At 56.5% G+C, this 25,336-nt stretch overlaps 1 protein-coding gene and 1 long non-coding RNA gene across 8 annotated transcripts; both read left to right on the top strand.

Annotated features, from left to right (window-relative positions):
• The first annotated feature begins 534 nt into the window (after positions 1 to 534).
• On the top strand, positions 535 to 2,064 carry LOC138098951 (uncharacterized). Its single transcript, XR_011146666.1, has 2 exons — positions 535 to 1,013; positions 1,794 to 2,064. It is a non-coding gene; the product is annotated as an uncharacterized lncRNA (long non-coding RNA).
• Positions 2,065 to 3,497: 1,433 nt separating this feature from the next.
• Positions 3,498 to 23,726, top strand: SLC45A3 (solute carrier family 45 member 3). Of its 7 annotated transcripts, XM_068995537.1 has the most exons (8): positions 3,498 to 3,552; positions 3,815 to 3,980; positions 4,070 to 4,171; positions 14,849 to 15,154; positions 18,476 to 18,872; positions 19,083 to 19,904; positions 21,464 to 21,729; positions 23,246 to 23,726. In XM_068995537.1, the coding sequence occupies exons 5-8, from the start codon at positions 18,725 to 18,727 to the stop codon at positions 23,717 to 23,719; spliced, it is 1,710 nt and encodes a 569-aa protein (XP_068851638.1). In that variant the 5' UTR covers positions 3,498 to 3,552; positions 3,815 to 3,980; positions 4,070 to 4,171; positions 14,849 to 15,154; positions 18,476 to 18,724; the 3' UTR covers positions 23,720 to 23,726. The 7 variants fall into 7 exon arrangements, with proteins under 7 accessions (XP_068851638.1, XP_068851640.1, XP_068851643.1 ...); XM_068995539.1 differs by lacking the exon at positions 3,815 to 3,980; XM_068995542.1 differs by lacking the exon at positions 14,849 to 15,154.
• Positions 23,727 to 25,336: the final 1,610 nt, after the last annotated feature.

The following is a 25,336-nucleotide window of genomic DNA, read 5'->3' as shown; positions in this document are numbered from 1 at the left end:
GTTTGGTAAATAACCACTCCAGCCTCCCTGGGTGGGGTGCTGAGGTCGGGTTTGTGCTCTCTGCCTCCAGAAAGAGGCTCTGAGTCAGCAGCCGAGTTCAGGGCTTGCATTTTCTGTAACTTGGCACAAAATGGGCTCAAAGCCACCTCAGGCCGAGCTGGGGCTTCCAAAGTAACTCAGAGCACCCACAAAATCGCTGTGGGGAGAGGATTCTCCCTGAGGAGCTGCAGCAGCAGGATCTGAGCTGTCACAGCTCATCCTGTGCCCAGGGTGAAGCTGAGGCTCCTCCTGCTCGCTGGATCCTTTTTTATTTTTTTGCCCCATGTGATGCTGCCTGACTCCTGCCAATGTTCTGGTCAATGCCATGAGCCCTGCTTGGCTGGATCCATCAGATTTAGATAAGAGCAGGGCCAATCTGTGCTGGGATCTAATCAGGCAGGAGCAGCTGACACGGCCGTTGACTCTGTATTTCCTGCTTGATAAATAATTCTGCTCTGCAGATTCCCATGATGGCTCAATCCCTCATTAGTCTGGTCCTGCTTCAGAAAACTCATCCATTTTTAAGCCCAGGCCTGGATCTAGTAAAACCATCAGTGTAAATAAGGCCAGGCTCTTGTTCGGGTGCCCAAGTTTAGGGGTCTGTTCCCCCTGTGCTCCCTGGACTCTGAGTTCCTCGTGGAGTCAGCCCTGCACAGCAGCAGCAGGGGAGATAAAGGGCTGAGAGTGAGAATTCCAGGCTGGAGAGGGAGAACAGAGCTGTGATCACCTGCAGCTCCAACCCACGGCTGCTTTCCACGGATGGACGGAGCTGGAATTTCAAGGGATTATTGCCACACAAAGATTCGTTTATCAACGAGGTGCCAAGTGCTGGTCAGAGCGTGGGTCAGTGGTGCTGTCACTGCTGAACACAGGGAAAATGAAATGAGGGATGGGAAGGCTCCGCTCCCGGAGAAAAGGGACAGGACAAGGGGAAACGGCCTCAGAGGTTGGACATTGGCAGGAATTTCCTCGTGGTAAGGATGGTCAGGCCTTGGAACGGCACAGGGAGGTTTGGAGTGCCCATCCCTGGAGGTGTCACCTGGACGTGGCGCTCAGTGCTCTGGGCTGGGCATTGGGAACAGCTTGGATTTGGTGACCCTGGGGGGATTTTCCCACCTGAATAATCGTGTGACCCACAGCAAACCCTGTGTCTCTGAGAGATTCCGGTCTTCTGTACTGGTGTGACCTAAAAAACCATTCATTTATCTCATGACTTTTGAGAGAAATGAGGCTTTCTGTGACCTCCCTCCCCACATCCTGGTGGTGGTGCAGATGACCCTGGAGCTGTTGCTCCCTCTCTGGCCTGTGCCACCCTCTCAGGGACATCCAGGAGCGTCCAGCACCACCACAGGCTGTAATTTCTGCCTCCAAACTGCCTCAACCAACATCAGCCAGTGACTCAGAGCCTGGAATAGAAGATAGGAAACTGAAATTCATGCTGCTTCTCTGACCACTGCAGTGCCCAGCTCCGTGTGGGCGCAAGGTTTGGGAATCCACCTAGGGAGAGTCATTTGCTCCAGAGCTAAAGAGGGAGGAAAAGAGAAAAAAACCCAGCACTAATGGCTATTGAATTGCTTGTGAACTTCTCTGACTGAAAAACAGGGGCAGCTCTCCCCACCCAAATTTGGAACCTGGCCCTTTCCCAGCTGAAGTCATAGCCCAGCTCTCCAGTGCTTTTTGTTGGGTTCGGGGTTTTTTGTTACCGAGTTCCTATCTGCAGCTGGACTGCCAAAAATGCCTTTTTTTCCCTCCAGGAAACAGCGGTGTCGCTTCTCCTCGTCAGCCACCCCAGCGAGCGAGTTCTCATCAGCTCAAGTGACAGCAAATGCAGGTGCTCCTCTGCTTTTTTCCGTGCAGGGCGAGTCCTTCCAGCAAACTTTGGGAGGGAACAGCTGTTCGCAGTGAAAACGCCGCTATCCCGCTGACCCAAGCTGAAATGTGATGTGGAAATGGGATTTTTGACCTTGAGAGCTACAAAGTTGCTCAAAGGAGGGACCCTGTGAAGATTAAAAATAACTAATCTTTGCAATGCTTCTGTAGCTGACAGAGCTGCGTGAATTCGCCGCAAAACAAAGGGCCAAAGCTTTAAATAGCACAAAGCAGCACAAGGCTTTTGGTGACTTTTTGAAGTCTTCAGCTGAAGAACTGGCCCGAGCATTCTGCAAACATTCATTTAGGAACAGCTGGTGTTCTCAGCTGCATTCTTGTCTCATTTTTCCTCTCCTCTCCTCTCCTCGTTTTGTTCGCACACACACACACAAAAATAAGATACTTGTTGCTGCAGATGTTTAGGGAATGTTCTGTTGGAGGGTTCTCATCTCGAGGGCTGTGGGGATGAATAGAACATTGATTTTTCCTCAATTTAGGGTTCTGTTCAGCCCCTGTTTTTCACGTTGGGTGCTGATACGATGTCTAGCTCTCTCTCTCTATAATGTATATATTTTGTGTCCCTCTCCCTCGCACGCCACGAGAGATTAAGCACTCATCCACCACGAGTAGTGTCCAGGGCCAGGTCACAAACTTCCCATAGCGGGGGCCCTATTTGCATCCAAACCAGACCATTACAGGGAACCACCAGCTCAGAAAACCCAAACAAACCCAGAAACTGCGGGTAATGCTCCCGGCGGGAAGGGGGGAAAGAGAAAGGGATGAGAGAAAGGGGGATTTTCCTAAAGAAAGGCCGGGTATTTGGGGTGAATGGTCCTGCAGGACAGACCCGCCGCTGGCGCTGCTGGGGCTGAGGGCTGCGGGAACGGGGCGGAGGGAAAGGAGCTGCGGGGGTTGAGGATGCGGGGAACGGCGCTGCTCTCTCGGAGGGGACTGCAGGGAACGGGGCTGCGGTGCCGGAGGGGCTTTGGCCTCAGGGATGTGGGGAACGAGGCTGTTGTCCTGGCGGGGCTGAGGGGATCGGGGATGCGGGGATCGGGGATGCTGTTCTTCCACCGAGAGGGGCTGCGGGGATCGGGAGTGCGGGGACGGGGCTGTTCTTCCACCGAGAGGGGCTGCGGGGATCGGGAGTGCGGGGACGGGGCTGTTCTTCCACCGAGAGGGGCTGCGGGGATCGGGAGTGCGGGGACGGGGCTGCTCTTCACCGAGAGGGGCTGCGGGGATCGGGGATGCGGTTCGGGGCTGTTCTTCCACCGAGAGGGGCTGCGGGGATCGGGAGTGCGGGGACGGGGCTGTTCTTCCACCGAGAGGGGCTGCGGGGATCGGGAGTGCGGGGATCGGGGATGCTGTTCTTCCACCGAGAGGGGCTGCGGGGATCGGGAGTGCGGGGACGGGGCTGCTCTCCAGCGAGGGCTGCGGGAACGGGGCTGTTCTCCCTGCGGGGGCCGCGGGGCTGCTCCGCCGGCGGAACTCGGTGGCCCGCGGGGCGGGGGGGGTGGCCCGGGGCGGCCGGGGGGGCTCGGGGCGCTCCGCCCGCGGCAGCGCATGCTCCCTGCCGGGCGCAACCTGCCCTTTTAAACGGCGGCGGAGGCGCGGGCGCCGGGCTGAGCCCCGGCCGCCGCTGAGGTACGGCTGGGCACGGCAATGGGCACGGGAATGGGGCTGGGCACGGCAATGGGCACGGCAATGGGCACGGGAATGGGGCTGGGCACGGGGCTGGACCGGGCCGAGGGGCGCGGGGGGGATGCGGCTGCCCCGGGATGCCGCTGGTCGTGCCGGGATGCGGCTCCCGCTGCCGCTCCTGGGGAGCTCCCCCCGGCGTTCCGAGGGGGTCGGGGGCTTTGTGGGGTCGCACCGCACTTGGACTGGCACCGAGCGCTGCCCGCAGGGTCCGGCCGGGACGGGGGAGCTGCCCGGAGCGGCAGCAGGAGGAGGAGGAGGAGGAGGAGGAGGAGGAGGAGGAAGCGCTCCGGGTTTGATGCTCCTGCGCTGGAGCTGCTGCGGGAAAACAAAAACCCCTCGCGCGTCGGGAAGCGGAGCAGGAGTGGCCGCAGGTGGGGCTGTGGGAGGGTCTCCTGCCCTGCCCGAGCCCCGGGACAGAGCCGTGTGCCCGGAGTGCTTCCCAAACTTCTCATTCGTGCAGGGAACAGCCGCGGTGACCGCGTTGGTTTAAAGATTTCTGAACGGGCAGAGAGGTCGGGAAGCGGGATGGACTCCCAGAAATCCTGAAGACTTGCAGGGACAGGTCAGTGAATCCTTAGAATCCAAGCGAGGCAGCCCCTGGCAAAGGGGAGTTTTCATTACTCCTGGTTGTAGGCTCTTCTTGGGTTTGCTGCCTCCCCTCCAGCTCAGGGGGATCCGCTGCCTCAACAGCGGTCCCTAAATGCCACAATGGGGATAATTCCAGGGGTTCCTGACTTCGGCAGGACTCGAGATTTTGGTGGTAAAATGCTGTAGTAGTTTATGATAAACATAAACTACCAGACTCATTTGTCTTCCCATGGATGACAGCTTCAGGAGGAAGGGAAAAGCACTAAAATAAGCGTACTCATTTTATGCTGGTGATGGCCAGACCTGGCAAGATGCTTGATTTCCATTTTTATGTTTCAAACAAACTAACAAACAAAAAATTGGATGGGATACAGATCAGGAACAGCTTTCCTGCCGCTCACCTGGACCTGTGAGACTCGTGAGCAGCACAGAGACAGTGGCCAGGCTCAAAATCCCATTTTTGCCCTGTCCTGGTTCTCGATGTGGTTCAGGAGAGCAGCCTTTACATGTGTAACATGAGAATAATTCGGAATTTATAGAAATAGAACCTGAGGAGGAACTTCAAAAGTACCCAAATGACCTGGGCACTGAAGTCATGCAGGCACTCCTGAAAAACGTGTACCAGCCTTGAAAGCTTCTCTATTATTCACCCCACCTGCAATTTTCTTTCTTTCTTTCTTTTTTTTTTTTCTTTTCAATATGTGATGCTACCTGGACTTTCTGGCATCATCCAGAGCTCCTTCCCCTTGTGGGGAGTGGCACCGGAGGCAGATTGCCAACCCTGGGATCCCAGGCAGTGCCTAAAACCCTGGATTTTATTACCTCAGAACGTCGTGGAAGCCAAGAGCGTTTGGCTTATGGGATTTGGGGGGGGGGGGGGGGGGGGAAGGATTAGAAATTTGATATGGATAACAAGAATCTCCAGAATTAATAGCAAATTAAATCAGAGCTTTACAGGGGATGTAAATCCCTGTATTTCAGGGTATAAACCGGTGTTGGGATTTAGGGAGGAAATTCCCCTTGCTCTGGGGATATTCCCCTCCAGCCCAGAGCTGTGCAGTGACCGCTGTGGGTGCTGTGTCCTCTTAACGAGGTCCCAACTACAGCACCCGAGCCTCCAGGTGTTCCCCAGCATCGGGAGGCTGCTGGAAGGTTGTGGCCGTGCAGAACCAGCACCATGCCAGTGAGTGAAGCAGTTTCACAGCTCATCACCCCTGGAGTAAAGCAATTGTAGGTGCCTCAAGGTGCTCCAGACAAACTCCACCAGCGGCATCATTTTGAAGGAGCAAAACCGGTTTTTATCAGCAGATTTTTTGTCCATACCCATGGTGGGAGAGGCTGGAATCACTGGCCTGATCCCCCAGTTAAAAAATACAGCCCTGGGTGCACTTTATCTTCCCCAGAGTCCCTAGGAAATGATGTTTAGCATAAACTCTTGGTAACCTTTTCCCCAAAGTGTTTATTTCGCTGGAGCACTCAAGTGGCAGGGCTGGGGAGGGGAGGAGGGGCTTTTGGTTTTTCCTCCCTGAGTTTCATCTCTCTTCTCTTCAGCTGAAGCCTCGGCACAGGGCTCGGGGTGGTGGCTGGGCTCGTGTGGCTGGTGGCACTGGGAGTGCAGGCTCTCAGAAATTAAAAAAATCACCTTAATGCTGTGCTCAGGGTCTCTCTTCCTCCTCTGCTTTACTCCCCTCAGAGTTTTACCCTGCTTTTGTCACAGTGGGGATGGGTGAGCTCTCCAGAGGAGCTCTGAGAGGTGTGAGTGGTGTTTGTGTTTATCCCCAAGGAGTGGCTGCTGTGGGGCTGCTTTAGGTGCTCTTTAATGTGTTGCTGTCTCCTCTTCCCTGCTGGGGCAACATCAAAGCAACGCTTGACCCGCTGGGTGAAAGTTGGGGAGGTTTGTGAGGGATTCGAGGTGAAAGTTGAGGAGGTTTGTGATGGATTTGAGGTGAAATTTGGGGAGGTTTGTGATGGATTCGAGGCTCTGAGGGAGCCTGGAGGGAAAGGAGCAGAGGGGTGGGAGGTGGTGCTTGGGGTGAGCAGGGAATTGCAGGTGTAAAGCCGTGTTAGGAGCAGGGGGGATGGAGAGGGAGACACAGAAACCCAAAATGGGCTGGATTTCCTCAGTTTGGAAGTAATTCCCCTCAGGTGATGGTGCCCTGTGGCTCCTGGAGCAGCAGCCAGCCTAGGACAGCTCCTGGTAGCTGAAACTCAGCCCAAGCAGCTAAAACTCAGCCCAAACAGCTAAAACTGAACCCAAACAGCTAAAACTCAGCCCAAACAGCCACCCTGGCACATCTCATGACCTCTCAGCCATGCTCAACTCATGATTGAGGCTGAGAGTGGAGCAAGGGAGTCATGAGAAGCTCGTGAGCAGCTGTCAGCTCTTCTCAGTGCTGGTGTCTTGGTTTCCGATTGCTTCATATCAGACATCCAGGGAGAACAGGGACCCCCTGGCTCGGCTGGGAAAGGGGATGGAGACCCTCAGGGAGGAATCCTGGCTTTTAAGAAGCAGGGGCAAGTTTTAAAGCCGTCCCTGCAAGGCAGGCAGGCATGGATCTTGCGCCCACCATAAAGAAAAGAACAGGAAAACAGTAAATTATTTTAGGATTATTTTAACAGTTCTGGGCCCCAGTGTTCAGTTATCTAAGATTGCTGATGCCAAAAGCCCGGCCTGTTCCTTGTGCTGCTGTTGCTCCTCGCTGCTGGAAGGGGCTGGTCCTGTGTCACAGAGCTGCAGAAGATGCTGATGTGCCCAACCCGCTGAGCTGCCGAGCTGCTTGTTCAGAAAACAAAGCTCAGTGGAACTCTGGGGCCACCATCTCGTTCTTGTTTGGCTGCGTGGTGTTCCTTGGAGGTCCCCTAATTTGTGCCCTTCCTCCTTGTTTTCATATCCTAAAATGTCGGTTCCTCTCGCCGTTCCCAAATATTTGCTTAACATTTTGCCAGCCTGCAGAAGAGGAGAAACAGACCCCCGTGAATATTGTCTGGCAAAATAAGGGCAGCGATGGAGGAATGTGGTCCCAAAGGCTCCTTTGTCTCGGGGCTGGAGGCGGCTGGAACACACACAGCAAGGAGCAGGTGCCTGATTTGCAGCTCTGAACCGTTTTTCTTCCTCTCCGTGGCTACACATGAGCTAAAAGAAAATGCTCTTAGCCCACATCCCAAGGACTGGCCCCGTCCTTCATCCAGGGAAGCCTGGTGGGTTGTTGATCTGGGGATTTCAGAGCCAGCTCTTGGTGACTTGCAGATGAATTCTCATCCTTGCCAGGGCTGGAATGCTCAGGAGGTTTAAGGATGGCCTCTGGCAAAGCAGTGAGGTTTATTTGAAAATAGCAACTTAAAACAATGCCGGGCGCTGGGGTTGGTTTGTGAGGTGTAAAAATTTTTCCCTTCAATCAAGGGAGCTGCTTTTTGGGGTTTTTTCCCACCTTTGTTTTGTTGGGAGCTGAAGTTCTCCGTGGTGGTTTGTCTGCAGGAGCTGGGACTTCAGGAAAAGCAGAAATATAATGAGTGCAGTGACTCAAATCCGTGCGGGTTGTCAGCACTCAGAGGACGTGAATGTTCTCGCAGAGCAGGCTGGAGCCAGCTCCAGGAGTAACGTGCACAGAGTTGTGGGCACCACCGAAATCCTGCTTTAGATTTATGGCTTGAGACTTTGGGTGAAATGGGGCGTGCGAAAAAAATCCCTGGATCACACTTTCCCTTCCCAAACATTAGGAGTGAATCCTGCTGGGCTCTGACCTGCTGCATGAAGAAGCTGAGGTGAGGATCAGACCTCAGCTCTGATGCTGTTTCGCATCCTAATTGCCTGTTCTTAATTTAGGGTTAATGGGCAGAACTGGCTCTGGGGTGAGGTTTGAAGTGTGACCAAACCCCTCCAACTTGACTGGACCTTGGGAGTGATTTCCCCCCGATGGTGATTTTGTGCCTTTCCTATCAGCAGTGCTCAGTCTGGGAATGTTGGGCTGGATCTGCCCCTGGAGAAGGATCTGCCACTGCTCCAGGGCGTTTTTCTGTTCGTTCCCCTCTCCCAGGGCTGTAGGGGTCCCTTCAGTCAGGAGAGGAGCTACCCAAAATGATCTTTTGGTCGTCTCCAGGCCCTGAGCTGACACTGAGTGTCCTGTCAGTGCTCTCCCTGTGATCACTGCGCTACCTCGCTCTGGATTCTGGCATAAATGACCGAATTCTCCCTTCGGAGCTGTGCAGAGAGAATAAAGGATTGTTGTGGTCACGGGGCGAGCGCTTCCTTGGAGGTCTGTGGCGGCTCATAAATCCAGAGAGCTGGAGCACAAAGGGACAAGGAGGTGACAGTGGCAGCGGGCTGTGGTGCCAGGTACTGGCTCGTGGCGTGACAGGCGAGGGCTTTGTGTGGCCGCTGCTGCTGCCGGGCTCCAGAGGTGCGCTCGGGAATGTTGGTGACAAACGATTCCTGTGCGCCAGGGGCGGCGGGAGCAGCTGGAGCGGCGCTGGAACAAAAGGCTGCTGTGCCCCGGCCAAGGCCGACTGAGCAATTAATGGGCCTGGAAGGGCGGCTTTTCATGGGAATTGACTGAAGCCGGGTCTAGGAGAGAGGCTGGGCGCAGTCTGGAGAGGGGTCTGAGCGTGCAAATCAAAAGGAGAGCGCAGGAATTGCACGGGGGATAACTGGAGGGAAGGAAGGAAGAAGGAAGGAAGGACGGACACTTCCCAGCTATTAAATCTTTCTAGCCCATGGATATTGTTTCAGGGGAAATTCCTGCAGCCTCAGAGCCTGAGATCCCTCCATTCAGGCTGGAGAATGCGCTGTTGGGAGCAGTCCTGCGGCAGCCCCGGGGAAGATGATTCAACAGGGCCTCTTTCATCCCTGGTTTCTCCCAACAGGCTGCGCTTGTGCTGCCCCCAGATCCATCACTGCCTGTGGCCCATGCCGCTAGCAGAGGATGAGCCTTTTGGGCACGGCTCCCTCTGGGTGCCAGGCCAGCCAGCGCACGCTGGTGGCACAGCCAGGATGGCCCGGCAGGTGCTGGGCACCAGCCCTTTGCCAGCTCTCGCCCGAGGTGCCCTGGCTGTGTGCCCGAGGCAGCCCAGAGCGCGCTGCAGGAGTATCAGAGGTCTCTCTGCTTCCTTTGTGGCTCTCTGAACTTCACCCCAGCAAATAATGGCAAGGGGGAGCCCGGTGTGGAGAGAAAACCCTGCCCCTGCTCGAGTCCTCGATGCACAAACTTCCATTCCAGGGTTTTTAACAGCAAACACGGAGTAATTCCAGCTCTCACAGCGCTTTCCTGCCCGTCCCTTCTGTGCCCTGTGCCACAAAACCCCTGCTCAGAGGGCTCTGCGAAATCCAGGCAGCTTTGAATTTGAACCCTGTGCCTGATTAGTAAAAAAGCTAATAATTTAGGGCTGAAGTTCTTTCCAGGGCTCAAAATAGAAGTGAGGTTCCTGTTTGGGTGGGGAGTGAGGGGGTGGTAAAAATGCCTCACTCCATTCGCCTCCTGGAGAATCTCTCTCCTGGAGAAATGGCAGCTTTGAGCCTTGGTTTTGGGGTTTTTTTTTGTTTTGTTTTTTAAAGTGGAAAATGTCCCTTCCAGATATTCCTTGCTGCTCTGCTTTTTGGGTGAATGTTAAATCCCTGCATGTTTGGAGTTTGCACCCTGTTAAACTGATAGTGAGAATGGGGAAAGGAAAAAAGCTTCTTAAGTTCCCCCATCAAGACCTTCCAGTGAAACTTATCTGCCTTACAAAATAAAAATCTGATTGCTCCTTATCTTTGCAATTACCGGGCAGAAATAAAATAGTGGAATCTCCTGTTTTCAGACCCAGGCCTCGTGGCTGGTCTGCCACGATAAGGAGAAGTCTCCCTGTGCTCCAGCAGTGATCTGAGGGCCCTCATTAACCCCGAGGGGCTGATGTGCTGCAGGCAGGAGGCAGAGCTTGGGCAGCTTTTGCTGCCCCGGGCACGTAAAACTGCTTTTTTTTTTTACAGCTCTGATCTGTGGGTTTTGCCTTAAAACACCCCAGAAAATTCCCATTATTCCCTGCCCACCTCCCCCTGTGGCAGAGGGTGCTGGCCTGGGCTGGTGTGGCAGAAAGTGCCTTGGAATGTTGGCATAAACCCCCTGCATGGCCAGAGGGGGACTGGGAGGGCGGAAATGGGTGGGGGGACAACGAGATCTTAGAGCAACTCTCGGTTTGAAATATTTAGAGAGTTTTACTTCATTCCCTCCCTTCTGCACGTTCCCACTGCCCATTCCCGTGCCAGGGACACCAGGGGTGGTGTTCTGAGCTCTGGGCACACCCTGGCTGTGCCCTGGCTGTGAGTGATGGGGCTCAGCGCTCCCAGCTGTCCCGGGGCTATTCCTCACCCTGCAAAGGCTCTTTTGTCTCGTTCAAAGCCATGACCTCATTTTACAGACAGAAAACAGAGAGGGAGAAACTCCCCCCCAACCTGCCAGGGGAGGTCAGAGGGCTGGCTGAGGGATCTGTTAGCATCCTGCTTCTCCGGCAGGGACACAAATAACCGGGATTGCGGAGCAGAAAATTGCCATGAAGGGATGGCCGAAGGACCGTGTGATTACAGAAGGGCCCGCTGGTTCTGTGTGTGTGTCCGTGGCTCCCGGTGTCTCCTCTGAGCAACAGCTCGAGGTCACGCTCCCAAAACTTCCAGCCAGAGGGGCTCTGGAAGTTGTGTGCCTGTTGCTCTCCGAGGATGTGTGCAGTTTGGATTGTTCCCTTTTTTCCTGAGGAGCAGGCTCCTGGCAAAACCAGGGATGGTTGGAGTTCAGCGTTGGGTGCTGGTGGCTCCTGCTGGGGTGAAACTTGTCTGACCCCTGTGTGGGCACAGTTTGGGGTCATGGACACCCCTCATCCCTCCTAGAGCTGCACACTTTGTTCCTGCACTGCTCCATCTGATCCCAGCCCAGGGCTGGATTTGCAGCCTGGTGTCCAGCCTTGGCCTTTGCTCTGGCCCCTGGCTTTTGCTCGGACACCAGAACTGTCTTACCCACCCCAAAGCCAGTCCCGAGACTCCGCTGGCCCCATGACTGTCACAGCTTTCCAGATAAAGCCAGAAATGATGGGGTAGAAATGCTGGAGCTGCCTGGAAGCCACGGAGGAGCTGGAGCTGACTTGCCGAGGGGTCGGATGTCCCCTCACGCAGCATTCCTGCTCCAGCTGCAAGCAAGAAGCTGCAGTTTCACTTCCCATTTTCCCAGCCCCGTGAGCAGGCACAGCAGAGCAGTGAGGGCTTCTGGCTCCCCATCTCCTCCCTGGGACAGATGGGGAAATAATTCTCTTTCACTCAGCACTGGTGGTTGTAACTCGGGCGTTGTGTGTCACTGTGTCCAGTCTGAGCTGGCTGCTGTGGCTGCGGTGGCACAGCCACGTGGGTGCTCTGTGTGCCACCAGCACGGGTTTGCTCTTCTCTTTCCCAGTTCCAGTTTGTTGGGGTAAGCACTTCGTGATCCCTGTTTCACTGAGAATTTTCCCCAAAGGACTGCAGCAATGCAAACCCAGGAAATCCCATGTGCTTGCTCAGGCAGGGCTGGTGGAGAGGGAGGATTCATCCCTCCAAGCAGGGTGGTGACGAGCAGCACAGAAGTTCCTGTGCAGTTTAGGGAGCTGCAGTGGAAGGAAAAGCAGATTCCAAGTGTTCCCAGGATTTTGGTGAGTGTGGTTTGGCTTGGCTTTGCCTGTGGGGTCACTGGTGGAGATGCCCTGAGCCCTGGACAGTCCTGTTGTTCATGGTGGGGGTTCTGTGAGGGTTTTGAGGGACTGTCCAGTCCCAGGGCTCTGGGGACAGCGAGGACAGAGGGTGACAGTGCTGGACCCCAGCTGGATTCCCTGCAGGAGCGGTTTGGATGCTTCCCGGTGACTGCAGACCTTTGCAAGCCTCACCTCTGCTGAGGACGTGCCCACGGGGCCATCGGGGCACAGCAAACCCATCCCAGAGCCCCGGATTCCCTCTCAGTGGGTAACTGGGATGTCCAGCCGGCCTTACTGGGCTGGATCTGCTGCAGGGTCCCGGGTGTGGGGGGGTCTGAGCCACCTGTTGGCGTTGCAGCCGTGGGGAGGCCGCTGCCCTTTTTAAGTGTCCGTCTCTTTTTCCTTGCTCCTCACTTCCCGGGATTCCCTTTACAACCAGCCCATTGTGCTGTGGGCTCCAGCAGCTGGGTGGAGTGTTTCAGGCTCAAGTGTAATTTCAGTGCCTTTAAAAGCTTTTGGAGGGCTTTTTATTTATTTTTTTTTTTTGGCTTTTTTTTTTTCCCCCTGAAGAGGACAGCAACGCCAACAAGGGATAATTTGATGGATTACTCTGCGGGGCTGAGGGGCTCTCCTTAATCCCCTTTGTGGGGCTGTTTGAGGAGACGCGGAGCAGAAGCCCCCAGCCCCAGGCAGAGAAAAGGCAGCTCAGCAGGGTGGGCTTTACACTCTGACACATAAATACAGGCCCTGGTCATGTGCTGCCGGATATAATCTGTGCTCGTCCCCACGCCGAGGAGAAGGGGGCACCTGGAGGGGGCTTATTTTTTCCCCCTTTCCAGTTCAATTTACATTTTGATTCTTCTGCTAAAAAAAAATAATAAGTGGAGAAGAAAGGCCAGCAGAGAGGTTGATTTGGATCAAGTGCCAGGGGTGATGGGCACAGTCTTTAAACAGCAGAAACGAGTGAAAAGCAGAAGCAGATCATCTCATTTCCCCTCCCGCTCCGGAACGGGGGGCTCCTCTCATGAATAAAAGCGAGAGCTTGGGTCGTGCAGCAGCAAAACAAAGCTGTGGCTCTGCCGTGGAGCCAGCCAAGCTTGTCTGGAGGTCTGGAGCTGCCTGCAGCAGACCTGACGCCGGCTCAGGGGAGCGTGACCAGGAGGGCTGAGGCTCTCGGGGCTGAAATGCTGCTGCTCTTGGCTGCGTTGAGGAGTTTGGGAGGATTTGCTTGATGAAGTTTGGTGAGGAGATGCCAGTCCTGAGCGGGTAGAACGCTGCCAGACCCCGCTGTGCAGCAGCACCAGTCCCAGCGTGGTTCCTCCAGCCCAGGCTGGAGATCCCTCTGCAGCTGAGCTCGGCTTTACTGGGGCTTTTCACCCCATCACCACTGACTTGAACTCATCTTTTGGGTGCCCCTGATGAGGTGAGGGTCATCCCACCAGCCCTGGCCCCTGCTGGCTGCAGGACTCAGGGTGCCCAGCTCCAGTGTGTGTGCCCGACTCCTGGCCGTGCTCCCGGCGTGGATGTCCCGGGCAGCCCGAGGGTGAAGCCCAGCCAAGAGCAGGGAGCTGCTGGCACGTGCTGGCACTGCCGTGGCCCTGGGCTCGTGTCTGTCCCTCAGAGAGCTCCACAAGTGTCAGCGTGGCCTCTGCTGAGTCAGTGACCCCGTTAGTCAGACAGGCGGTTCCTGTTTGGAGCGGGAGGATGAGGAGGCCTGGCTGGAACTGGCCACTCTTTGCTGCTTTATCTTCTGCTGGGAGAAAGGCTCCTGGCAGGAGCAATTCCTTGGCCAGGGAAGGAGCAGGCTGTGGGACAGGAGCCTGGGGCTCTGCTCTGGGTGATGGCCGTGGTGTGGGATGAGGTTAAAGCATCCCTGGAGTTGTTGGCGCAGCTCCTGAGAGGAGCGTGAGGTACCAGGGCGAAGGGCAGGCAGGACAGAGCTGTCTCCACCCTGGCACACGTCCTCTCTGGGCTGCCCATTCCCAAATGGAAGTGCCCTCGGCCGTGTGTCTGCCAGGGATCCCTCTGTGTCTCAGGAGCCCAAAAAGGCTTGGACAGTAGCTCGGGATTTTAGCCCTGGAAGCAGCAGGATCCTGTCGTGGGTGCTGCAGTGCAGAGGTTCCAGCGAGGCAGGAGGGAACCAGCCCCAGTCCCGACAAACCCAAGGGTCTCCCTGTGTGGAAGTCGGAGTTGTCATGGATTGATCGATCCTGCCTGCTGGACACTGCCCTGTGGGATGAGGGAGGGAATCCCAAATCCACCGGGGCTCCCGGCTCTTCCTTGTTCTCCCCGGAGGGGATTTCCAGCGGCTGCTGCTCTTTCCCTAAGAATGGAGCCCCGGGGCTCAAAGGAAACGCGGGGTTAATTCCGAGAGCCCAAATAAATCGCCCTTCTCCCCTCCCTCCCTGAGCGCTCCCCTCTCCCCGCGCTGTGAATGGGGTCAAGGAGATTTGGGAGGGGAGGGGGGCCGGGGAGGGGGTCAGGAGAGGTCAGGTGAGTTTCCATTCCATCCCGAGGAGCTGCCAGAGCTATTCTCCATGGTGCGTTTCCCATTCAGCGCCGCTGAATGGACACTGATAGCTGTGAAAGGCCCCGGCGGCTCCCTGAGCTCTTTCCTACCCCCCCCCGTGCTCTCTCCCACCCTTTCTTCCAAAGGGCTTCCAGGGAATTCGTAACGTTCGTCGAGAGCCCCTTGGAAGGTGGAAATGTTATGCTGGGGTTGTGAATGGGAGCCCCCTGTCCTCCCCTCTCTCTGGGCATCAAACCTGCCCTGGGGAGGGAGGGGGAGTGAGGGTCTGCATCACCTGGGGACTGCTGGGCTGGAGCAGCCCCACCTGAGCTCAGGGATTTCCTTTCCTAAGGGAATAAGGCAGCCCTGACAGGTCTGAAATAATTAGTAATAAAATCATCAGATGGTTTGGGTTGGAAGAGATCTTAAATCTCTTTTTTTTCTGCTTGTCTGCTATGGCAGGGATACCTTCCACTACCCCAGGTTGCTCCAGCCTGGCCTTGGACACTTCCAGGGATGGGGCAGCCACAGCTGCTCTGGGCAACCCATTCCAGTGCCTCAGCATCCTCACCCTGAATCAGATTCTCTGCTGTCTGACCACTGCTGTTTGTTGAGCTGTGGAGGAGGTGCACAACCACTACAGACCAAAGCCTACAACCGCATTTAACATCATCTCTTGGCCCCTCTGCACCCACGGGAGAGACTGGAAAGATTATGGAGTAGCAGGACATGGATTCTTCCAGGAATAAATGAGGTTTTTTCTGCCAAGTGAGTACCCCCACATTTTATTTTAAAATCGCCAGCCCTCACTCTTCACTCTGAGCACTGCTGAGATGTGATTTCTTCTAAGATCCCATGTTGGGAAGGTTTAGGAGATTGGGATGAGGAGAGACTTCTTTCAGTCTTTGTGTGTGTCCATCAGTGCCCTGCACATCACCCACCTTTCCCAGGTGTTTTGGGGTTGTTTTTTCCTAAAAGCTTCCCTGGCTTCATCCCCTCCTCTCCTCTCCTTTGTCCAGCAATGCTCTGCTCCTGCCCTGGACCCGCCCTCCTACCTGGCTGCCAGGTGAGGCAGCCTCTGGGAGTTGATCTGCTGTTTCTCTGCAGGGAAAGGGGAGGAAAAGTTGGGTTTGCAAAGCAGAAACCCGTGGGTTTGGAGATGGTTTGGTTTTCCTTAGGGAGGGAGAAGGAAGAGCAGCAGCTGATGTCCCATGGCACGCCAGCCCGGGGAGCAGCTGTGGGAAAGCCCCACATGTGGCTCCCTTCTGCTGCTGCTGAGAGCAAGGAACCTCACAGGGCACAGCCTGGGGTGTCCCTTTCTGTTTCTGACCCTTGTCACCGTGCTCCGTGAGGAGGGAAGGACAAATTCTGCCCCTGTTGTGGGAATTTGGGGAAACCGAGGCCAGAGGGTGAGAAGTGCCAGTGTCACCTGGGCCGGCCGCCCCCGTGGGGCTGTGAAAGGTCTCCAAAATCCCTCTGGGATGGGCAGGGCGCTGCCAGCTCCCCTGGCTGAGGTGTAACTGCTGCTGTTCCACCAGGATCTCCCAGCTCCGGGATGGATTTTCCTGGCTCCTTCCACGCCAGAGCCAAAGCAGTCCTGCATAGTCCAGAGGATAAATCCCCCTGGGAAAGATTGGATTAGCGGATTCAGGGAAGGGTGTTTGGTCTTGCTGCTGCTGGGGCTGTTACTCAGGGCCAGCCTGTCACCTGCAAAGCTGCAGGGACACCTTGTTTGCTTTTAAAAAGAAAATACCAACCCCACATCCTACATGTGCTGGAGCACCAGCAGATCAGCGAGGGGACGGTGATAAATGTGAATATCAGGGTTTTTTGGGGTAGAATTCAGGTGCGAGCCCAGAGCTGGGGTTTCCTCAGGGCAGCACTGTGTGAGGGGGTGCCCAGCAGTGTTTGCCCAGCCCTCAGCGAGGGGCCCGGCCACAGGAGTGGTGTGGTGTTAATAACGCCGCTGTTATCAGCAGAAAGGGAGGGCCCTGAAACCAAAGCTGTGCTCGTTCCACCTCTGCTGCCCTGCAAACACCGGAGCAGCTTTTGCTGAGCGCTCTGTGCCCGGGCTGGGCTGCAGGGAGCACCTGCCAAGGACGAGGTGAGTCCTGGCTCCCTGAGCCTCCCAAATCTCCCTTTCCCACTCCTTGTCCTCCCAGATCAGGGGATTTTCCTACTCAGCACTGGGGTGTCTTTCCCCTGTCTCTGTTCTGGGGGAAAGAATAAAGGAGTAATTGATGGGTATTGGGATAAAATTCAGCTCAAACAGGAAATTTCATTATCTGCTGCAACTGCAGCCACAGCTTTATGGCTGCTGAGACTTCCCGTCTCTGGCTGTTCATGATTATTTCTTCTGGGTTTATTTTCTCGTTAAAGCCCTCTGAGGGTGTGGAGGGGGCAGAGACAGGTCTCTTCCTACCGGCAGGTAAGAAATCCAGCTCTGCCTCCAAACTGGAATGCTCAGGCAGATGGACACATCCCTGCTGCCTCCCCAGCCTCTGCCATAGCAGTAAAAGGGAAGAAAACCATTTTTAATCTTGATGTTTGGAGTTTATTTTGGGATAACTCCTCCTGTCTGAGCTCTCCAGACCCCGGACTGCAGCAGCCAGTGGACATTTCTCCTCCCTTTGAGGTCTCACTCAGAGCACTGGTGGCTCAGTTAATTTCGCCTCGTGGCTCTGGGAACGGCACCCGAGTTCGTGCTGCTGGAGCTGAAATTCCTTATCCCAGGGCTGGGATCCAGCTGGGCACCCCTCCTAACCGAGCCAGGCTGACACATCCTGTGGCTAACCCACATCTGAGCAAGGTGGGCGCTGCCCCCGGCGCTTCCCTGCAGATCCAGGCACTGAAGGGATGCTCAGCCCGGCTGGGGCCGCCGAGGGCTCCTTTGAAGCCGGCTCTGGTGATTAAAGCAAACCCGCTGCCGTTCCCTCTCTGTTTGCTGTTTGACCTTGGGCGAGGCGTTTAAACGTTCGCGTCGTTGAAAGGAAGATCTCCTGTGACAGCTGAGGTCTGGGTGAGTGCGGAGGGGGAAGGTGAAGGGTCCCAGAAGGGGAATAATCGGTGTTTATTGAGTGTCACTGGCAGCCTGGCAGCTCAGGAGTGGCTTCTCTGCTGCAACAAGAGGCAGGGAGTGATGCCTGAGCCTCATCCCCACCCTGCCGGCTTGCTCCAGCCACCCTCTAGTGCGTTATCAGCTGATGGCGAGACGGGGAGAGAGAGAGAAGTGACAGAAACTGTCCCGTCTGTAGCTGCCTGCAAACACCTGGGCAGTGGTGGAGGCCAGGCAGGGCTCTGTGAAGTCCGGGAGCACTCGTGTCACCAGGCCACCTCCCCGAGGTGTTCTCAGCAAAGTTTGCTGGGTTCTGGGGACCTGGGAGGGTTTCTGTCATTTGGGACTGAGAGGCCTCTGCTCCCTCCTGCCCTGGCTGCTCAGCCCCTGTGCTGAGCCGGTGGCCTCTCCCCTCCGGAGAAGCTGGAGAGAAGGGAGCAGTTACAGGGCAAATAAATGACTCAGTCTAATGAGTAAGGTAATTACCAGTCGCTGTTAGATGAGGCTAAAGTGGGTCAGGTTTGTTTGTGAAACTCCACGGAGGCACCATCTGTTCTCCCTGCCCCATCCCGGGGGCTGGAGATGGGATTTGGGTGAAATTGCCTCCCCGGGAACCTGTGGGGCAGCACGGGGGATGTCCTGGGCATCAGGCAGGGGCGTGGTGGGCTCTGGAGATGACCCCGTGTGCCTGCAGGCGCTCCTCTGATCCTTGGAGGGGGCTCTTCATTGATCTCCGTGGGAGAGGAGACCCCAAATCCTTTGTGTCTCTGCCATCTGTAAGAGGCGGCTGGACAGGACAGAGAGGTCATCAATCCTCGAGGGCAGGATTGGGTTTTGCAAACCCTGTCTCACCTGTCACAAACCCTTGGGGACAAACCTGGCACTGATGCAGTTTTTATCCTTCAACCTGCCCCTCTCCCAGACCCTCCCCGGCCTGTTGGGATGGGGACTGTCCCTTTCAGCAGCGACACGTCCGTGTGGTCCCTGGCCTCACCCCTGGCCCCTGGCGTGTTTAACGCTCTCTCTGCCCACAGACCACAGCCGGTGAGCAGGAGGAGAAGCCTGGAGTGGGATCCCTGCCTGGACTCTCCACATCTTGCAGTAAGAGGAAAAGACAGTTCCTTCACCGTTGATAAAATGGGAAGCAGCATCTCCTCACCAGCCCGGGAAGGGAAGCTCCAGTCCTTGCCTGGGGAGCATCCCTGGGAGCTCTGCAGCTGGCAGGACACAGCCCTGTGCCACTGAGGGGTCGGGGCAGCGTGGCTCGGGGGGCTGGGGACAGCATGTCCTTCCAGAGCCGCCGGACCCAGCTGCTGCTGGTCAACTCGCTGACCTTCGGGCTGGAGGTGTGCCTGGCCGCCGGCATCACCTACGTGCCACCGCTGCTGCTGGAAGTGGGCGTGGAGGAGAAGTTCATGACCATGGTTTTGGGTAGGTGGCTTTTGTCACCTCTTTGAGGTGTTTTTTTTTTTTAACCCTTTGAGTGTGGAGGGTGGGGGAGAGTTGTCCCTGCAGGGCTGTGTGGAGGAAGGGGCTGTGACCCACTGAAACCTCCCAAATTCACGAAACATCCCTTTTTAGAGTGCACACGGACCAGCTGTGTCCCTCTAACACCCCCCCTGCCCCCTGTCTCTTTCCCAGGGATAGGCCCCGTCCTTGGGCTGGTTTTTGTGCCGCTGATCGGCTCGGCCAGCGACCACTGGCACAGCAGCTACGGCCGGAGGAGACCGTTCATCTGGGTGCTGTGCCTGGGGGTGCTGCTGAGCCTCTTCGTCATCCCCCACGCCAGCAGCCTGGCCAGCCTGTGTGCCCTCAACCCCCGGCCTCTGGAGATCGCCTTCCTCATCCTGGGCATCGGCCTGCTGGATTTCTGCGGCCAGGTGTGCTTCACGCCGCTGGAGGCCCTGCTCTCCGACCTCTTCCAGGAGCCGGACAACTGCCGCCAGGCCTTCTCCATGTACGCCTTCATGATCAGCCTGGGGGGCTGCATCGGCTACCTGCTGCCAGCCATCGACTGGGCCTTCCTGGCCCCCTACCTGGGCGGGCAGGAGAGCTGCCTCTTCAGCCTGCTGGCCCTCATCTTCCTTGGCTGTGTGCTGGCCACGCTCTTCGTCACAGAGGAGGCCGCCCAGGGGGATATCCTGGATGGGCCAGCGCTCAAGGACACGTCCCCAAAGCCGTCCCTGTGGTGCTGCTGCTGCCAGCTGGCCCGGGGCTCCTGCCTGCTGCAGGCCAGGCACGTGCTGCAGGCTCTGAGGAACCTGTGCGCGCTGCTGCCGCGGCTGCACGGCCTCTACTGCCGCATCCCCAGGGTCATCCGGCGCCTGTTCGTGGCCGAGCTCTGCAGCTGGATGGCTCTCATGACTTTCATGCTGTTCTACACGGACTTTGTTGGGGAAGGGCTGTACCACGGTGTGCCCAGGGCCAAGCCGGGCACGGAGGCCAGGCGCCACTACGATGAAGGTGAGAAGCGAGGCGGGTGTTCCTTCGGACGGGGGGGGTTTAGTGCGAGCTCAGCTCTGCTGGTAAGGTAAGAAAAAAGCTACAGCAAACTTGGCTTTCTGCAGATGGGTCAGGAAAGAGCATTTTTCCATGGCTCCCAGAGTGTGGCACGGGGGACCAGGTTGGGAAACACCCCCTGGTTCTTCCCAGCGCTGATCTGGCAAGGCAGCCCTGGCCCAGGGCTGGGTGCTTGAGTGGCAGAACGGTCTGGCAGGGTGCACACGGAGCAGGATGGGGCTGCTGGCTCTGTCTGCAGGCTCTGCTGGCTGCTGCCAGCTCCTTGCACTGCTCTCCCCCTCTTTTTGAACGAGGGGTGAGGGTGCTCCCCATGCCTTGGAGAGCAGGGATTGGGAAGGCAGGCCATGCTCTGTAGCAGTGAGATGGGATTTGCTGCTTCTTCCCTGCGTGCTGCTGGGAGATTCCCACCTCCCAGCTGTTTCTGGGAACCCTCCAGCAGCTTTTCCAGCTCTCAGCCCCCTCTCCAGTGCTTCAGTGCTGATCACAAGCCTGTAGATGCCACATCCCAACCCCAGGACGCTGCTCCAGGAGCACTTCACCTCCTCACGGGTGTTACCTGCTGTCCCATTTTGGCTGCTGCGTTGATTCCCTGCCCAACCACTCTTTTCCTCTCCCTAATCCAAATCTTTTATTCTGGAGGCACCTTCCTGGCCCTCCTCCTGCAGTTTTCCACTCGGAGGGCCCTGCAGCACACTGCCCCTTTGTGCTGGGTGTCTGTTTAACTTAGAGGCAGCTTAATTATTATTTAACACTTGCACTGTTTAGCTGCCAGCAGACCAGCCCTGCATTGTGCTGGCTGTCATAGAAACATGTGTTGAGTAATGATCCCCACTCCAAAGAGTTAATGGTTTTAATTCCCTGAAATCGGAGAGATCTTTGCGAAAGGGTAAGGTCCGGATTGCTACCGGATACTGCAGTTCAGAGCATGTTCTGTACTTTACCTTGGCTTAAGCACAATTCCTGGTTCCCTTTGTTCTGCTGCTGGCTTTGGCATCAGATAACAGCCGATCCTGGTTCAGCAGCAGGTGATGCGTCCTGGGGCAAGAGCAGGAGGAAGGGGCAGACAATGATTTCTAAAGACAAGGATGGCATTTGGGTTCCCATCTCCAGCTGGACTGGGGTGCCCACGGTGGGTGGAGGGGGCTGGAGGGTGGCTGGTGCAGTCCTGGGATTTGTTGGGTGATGCTGCTCTGCTCCCTGAGCCAGCCCAGGCTGGACTGGGGTGCCCACGGTGGGTGGAGGGGGCTGGAGGGTGGCTGGTGCAGTCCTGGGATTTGTTGGGTGATGCTGCTCTGCTCCCTGAGCCAGCCCAGGCTGGCAGGGTTTGTGCCTCACCGTCTTTTTTGAAGTTTGGGGCTGACAGAGAGGGAAGGATGTTTCAGAGTTTGGGAATGAAGGAGAGGGAAGGACATTTTTGGGGTCTGGGTCTGAGGGAAGGATTTTTGGCTGTGTGAATCCCGGGGGCAGCCAGGGCAGTGCCCATCACCCCTCTCCACCCGCAGGTGTCCGGATGGGCAGCTTGGGCCTCTTCCTGCAGTGCATCACCTCCATCTTCTTCTCGACAATCATGGACCGGCTGGTGAAGCACTTTGGGACACGGGCAGTGTACCTGGCCAGCGTGGTGTTCTTCCCCGGGGCCGCCTTTGTCATGTGCCTGTCCCACAGTGTCACCGTGGTCACCATCTCCGCTGCCCTGACGGGATTCACCTTCTCTGCCCTCCAGATCCTGCCCTACACGCTGGCATCCCTCTACCACCACGACAAGCAGGTAGGGGATCTGCTGCAGGGAGCTGAGGGCAGCCTGGCCTTGCAGATTTTTAGGGGTTTTTTTCCATATTTTAGGGAAACTGGTCTTGTTTAGTTATCCCTGTGTGAATTCTGCAGCTCTGCCAGCCTGAGGGGCTCCAAAACTCAAGGATTTTCAGCCCTCACAGGTCCTGCTTTCCAGTTTTCGTCCTCAGCACCAAGATCAGTGAAATGCAAAGCAAAGCTCTTCCTATTCCCTCAGCTCCAAGGAAAATAAACCTTGTGAAACTTGTGACACCAGCACAAAAGCTCGTTACCCTGTCCCACAGATGTTATCCTTGTGGAGAAGTCCTAGGAGGTTCCTGAGCTGCACACTGGATCAATGGGAGTTTCTCTTGTGCTGCAAATGCAGAATTAATTTGTGGTTTGAGAGCAGCTCTTTCATCCCAAGGGCAGTGGTTGGCTGTGCCATGGAGTAAGTAGGAGTTGTTACCACAGGCATCCAGATGTTCCCATTGAACAAATCCTTCGGAACAACCCATCCCAAATGGCACCAGGAATCCTGTCAGAGTAGGGGGGTGAGGGAATGTTCAGCTTGGCAAGGGCTCCAGCCTGGCTGGGATCTCCCGTGGATGTTTCATCAATGGAATGAAACCCAAACTCCACAGGCTGGGGATGGGAAGGCCACATTCCCAACGCTGTGCCGGAGGCTCGACGGGGAAAGGCTGGGAGTGCAGTCAGGGAGGGCACAGCTGGCTTTGGTCTCTCGTGCCCATGGCCTGTTGGTGTGAACAAATGCTCTGTGGGAATGCTCCAGAGACCTCACAGCTTGAGCAGAGTGAGGCGAAAAAGGGCGAGAAGGAAAAGATTCTGGTCGCTCCTGGCCCCTTTTCCTGGCTGGAGCAAGACTTTGGGCAGGCAGATGAAGCAACTCAGTTGAGGTTTGTTGCAGAGCTGAGAAAAGAGCCCTTCCCTGAGTTCCCAGGGCTGTTGTGTCCCAGCTGGTGCCACTTTGAAGCATCCCAGATGAGAAGTGGCCGCTCATCCCAGGCTTTGGGCTGATCCTTTGTGCGGGCAGGGTTGGGATTCCCAGTCACCCACCCCACAAACACCAAACGCTGCTGTTTGCACTGCCCTGGCTGCCTGACACCACACAGGGGACTCTGGCCCTTCACTCCTGCCCTGCCTCGGCTGATGCCAGGATGGGCTGAGCCCAGGTTCCTCTGGCACCCACTGGGGAGGTGACAGCCCAGGGCTCAGCACGAAATGTCCCCAGGTTGGCTTCGGGCTGCTGAGCCCCAGAGCCTGAGCACAGCCAAGGCCCCGCTTGGCCGGGTTCCCCCGGTGAGTCAGGGCTGCTTTGGATCCTGTGCCAGTGGGGAAGAGCCAGCCTGGCTCCCAGAGCCCAGCTCACGTGGGCCAGGCTCAGGCTTGGCACTCCCCTGAACACACACAAAGCTCATTTTGCTCTCCTGCACAAAAACAAGGCCCCCTCAGAGTCCCAGCTCCTTCCTCACACGCCTCCCTCCTTCCCACAGGTATTTCTGCATAAATACAAGAGGAAAGAGGAGGAAGACGCCGCTCTCCTGGACAAGAAATCGGCCTTCACCAAAGGGCTGCTCTCCAGCCAGAAGCTGCCTTACCAGAATGGCCACGCTGGGAGCCTCTTCTCCTCCTCCTCCTCCTCCTCCTCCTCCTCCCCGTCCTCCCCTCCGGCCGTGTCCAGCTCCGCTCTGTGCGTCAGCTCCTCCTGCGACGTCTCCCTCCGGATCATGGTGGGAGAGCCGGAGCCGGGGGCTCCTGGCCGAGGGATCTGCCTGGACCTGGCCATCCTGGACAGCGCTTTCCTCCTCTCTCAGGTCGTGCCCTCCCTCTTCATGGGCTCCATCGTCCAGTTCACCCAGTCGGTCACTGCCTACATGGTGTCAGCTGCTGGATTCGGACTGGTCGCCATCTACTTCGCAACCAAAGTTGTCTTTGACAAGGGTGACATGGCCAAGTGCTCCGTGTGACACCAGGGCAGCCACGTGGGTGGCAGCACGTGGCAGAACCAGCTGTGTGTGTGCCCACGGGGCCGCTTGTGGGGCACCTCGTGTGGCACCGGCCGTCCCCGAGCTGCTGCTGTTGCCCCAGGGGTGGCTCTGGGGCTGGGGGCAGCACGGAGTTAATCTCAGGTGTAAATAAGAGGCTTTGGGGCGTTGTCCTGCGGGCCTGAAGTGCTTTCCAAAGGTGCCTTTAGCAGAGGGAAGCACGGCACAGCAGCACCAAAGGGGTTGTATGGGGAGGGGAAAAGGGAATCGGAGTTTCCCTCTGATAACGGGTTCGTGTTCCTGAGCAGGAGCAGCACAGGAGGGGATAAATCACTGGCTCTCCTCCACCTCCAGCTGTGCCCTCTCCCCCTGCTTGTTGTAGTTTTACCCAACTTCTTGAGCAATACTTCAGCAAATGGGACGCTGGGAGGAGATTTCCTGGGAAAAAAAAGCATTGGGGTGGCGAAGGTTTGGCTGTGGGGCCGAGGGGGTGCCCACCCACATTTCTGCCCTTCTGTCCTTCCCCACCTTGATCCAAAACCATCCAGGAGAAAAGTCACTGTGCCTTGTTTTGGAGAAACAAGGAACATCCCATTAGGACCAGTTCCAGAGGGTGACTTCACCTTTACCTGTGTACCAGGTTGCATCAGATAGAGAGGACTTCTGAGCTTTTATTTTTCCTTTTAATGATTGTTTTTAGCTCTCTTCACACAGTTCCCAGTAACTCTGACCTCTCGCTCCTCACCTCAGTGCCTCAGCCTGCGTTTGCTCTCTCCCCTCTTGGATCCTGTTGTGCCTCTCCCACAAGTGGCCCCTAAAAGATGCTGCCACACACCAGGGAAATCTGTTCCCAGAGGGGTTTTCCGTCCTGTGGCAGTGAAGTAGAGCAGGAAGAGCTCTCCTGGAAGGCCTGGGGGAGTTGCTGATGAGTTAAACTCAGACCTGGAGCTGGTCACTGCCTGTGGCTGTTTGGGCTGCCTTAAAATGTATTTTTTTTTCCCAGTCAGGAGTCCAGATTCTCATTGAGGCACAGCAAACCCCTGTTAGAGTGAGGCAAAGCACCTCTTGCTGCCCTAACCCGGGGCCCAAACCCTCCTGGGATGTCCAGGTTGTTTTGGCTCCCGGCTCTGAGTCACTTCCCGCTGGCAGCAGAGCACGAGTCCCCCTGGCCAGTCCCACTCCCTGTCTCCAGTGGCCCATCTGGGACAAATCTGCTGCTGGCAGATTCCAACCACTCCAAGAACTCCCCACACACCAGGGAGGAGCTGTGAGGTGCTGGCCCCCAGTCAGGAGTGATCCAAAGCGCGCGGAGGAAAGGCTGGATGGGTGCTGTGAGCACGCACAGAGCCCCAGCAGCCCTGGGCTAAACGAGCTGTTTGTCACTAATTTTTTTGTGGAGGTGTGTGGGCAGCCAGATGCACTTGTGAGGTTGGGCTGAAGGGTGAAACGTTGCTATTTTGGCAGAGTTTTGTCAGCCTGTTCCTTGGCAGGGAGGCCGGGTGACTCCCCTGCTGTCTGAGGCGGGCTCTCAAAGGGCTGCTCAGCGCTCGAATCGTTCCTTTCCCGTCAGGGGTCACTGTTTTTGTTTTAGTTCTTCTC

Source organism: Aphelocoma coerulescens, chromosome 26 (genome assembly GCF_041296385.1).
Source record: "Aphelocoma coerulescens isolate FSJ_1873_10779 chromosome 26, UR_Acoe_1.0, whole genome shotgun sequence".
Taxonomy (NCBI): domain Eukaryota; kingdom Metazoa; phylum Chordata; class Aves; order Passeriformes; family Corvidae; genus Aphelocoma; species Aphelocoma coerulescens.
The sequence above is the reverse complement of the archived record's forward strand: the minus strand, read 5'-3'. Positions and strand labels throughout refer to the sequence as shown.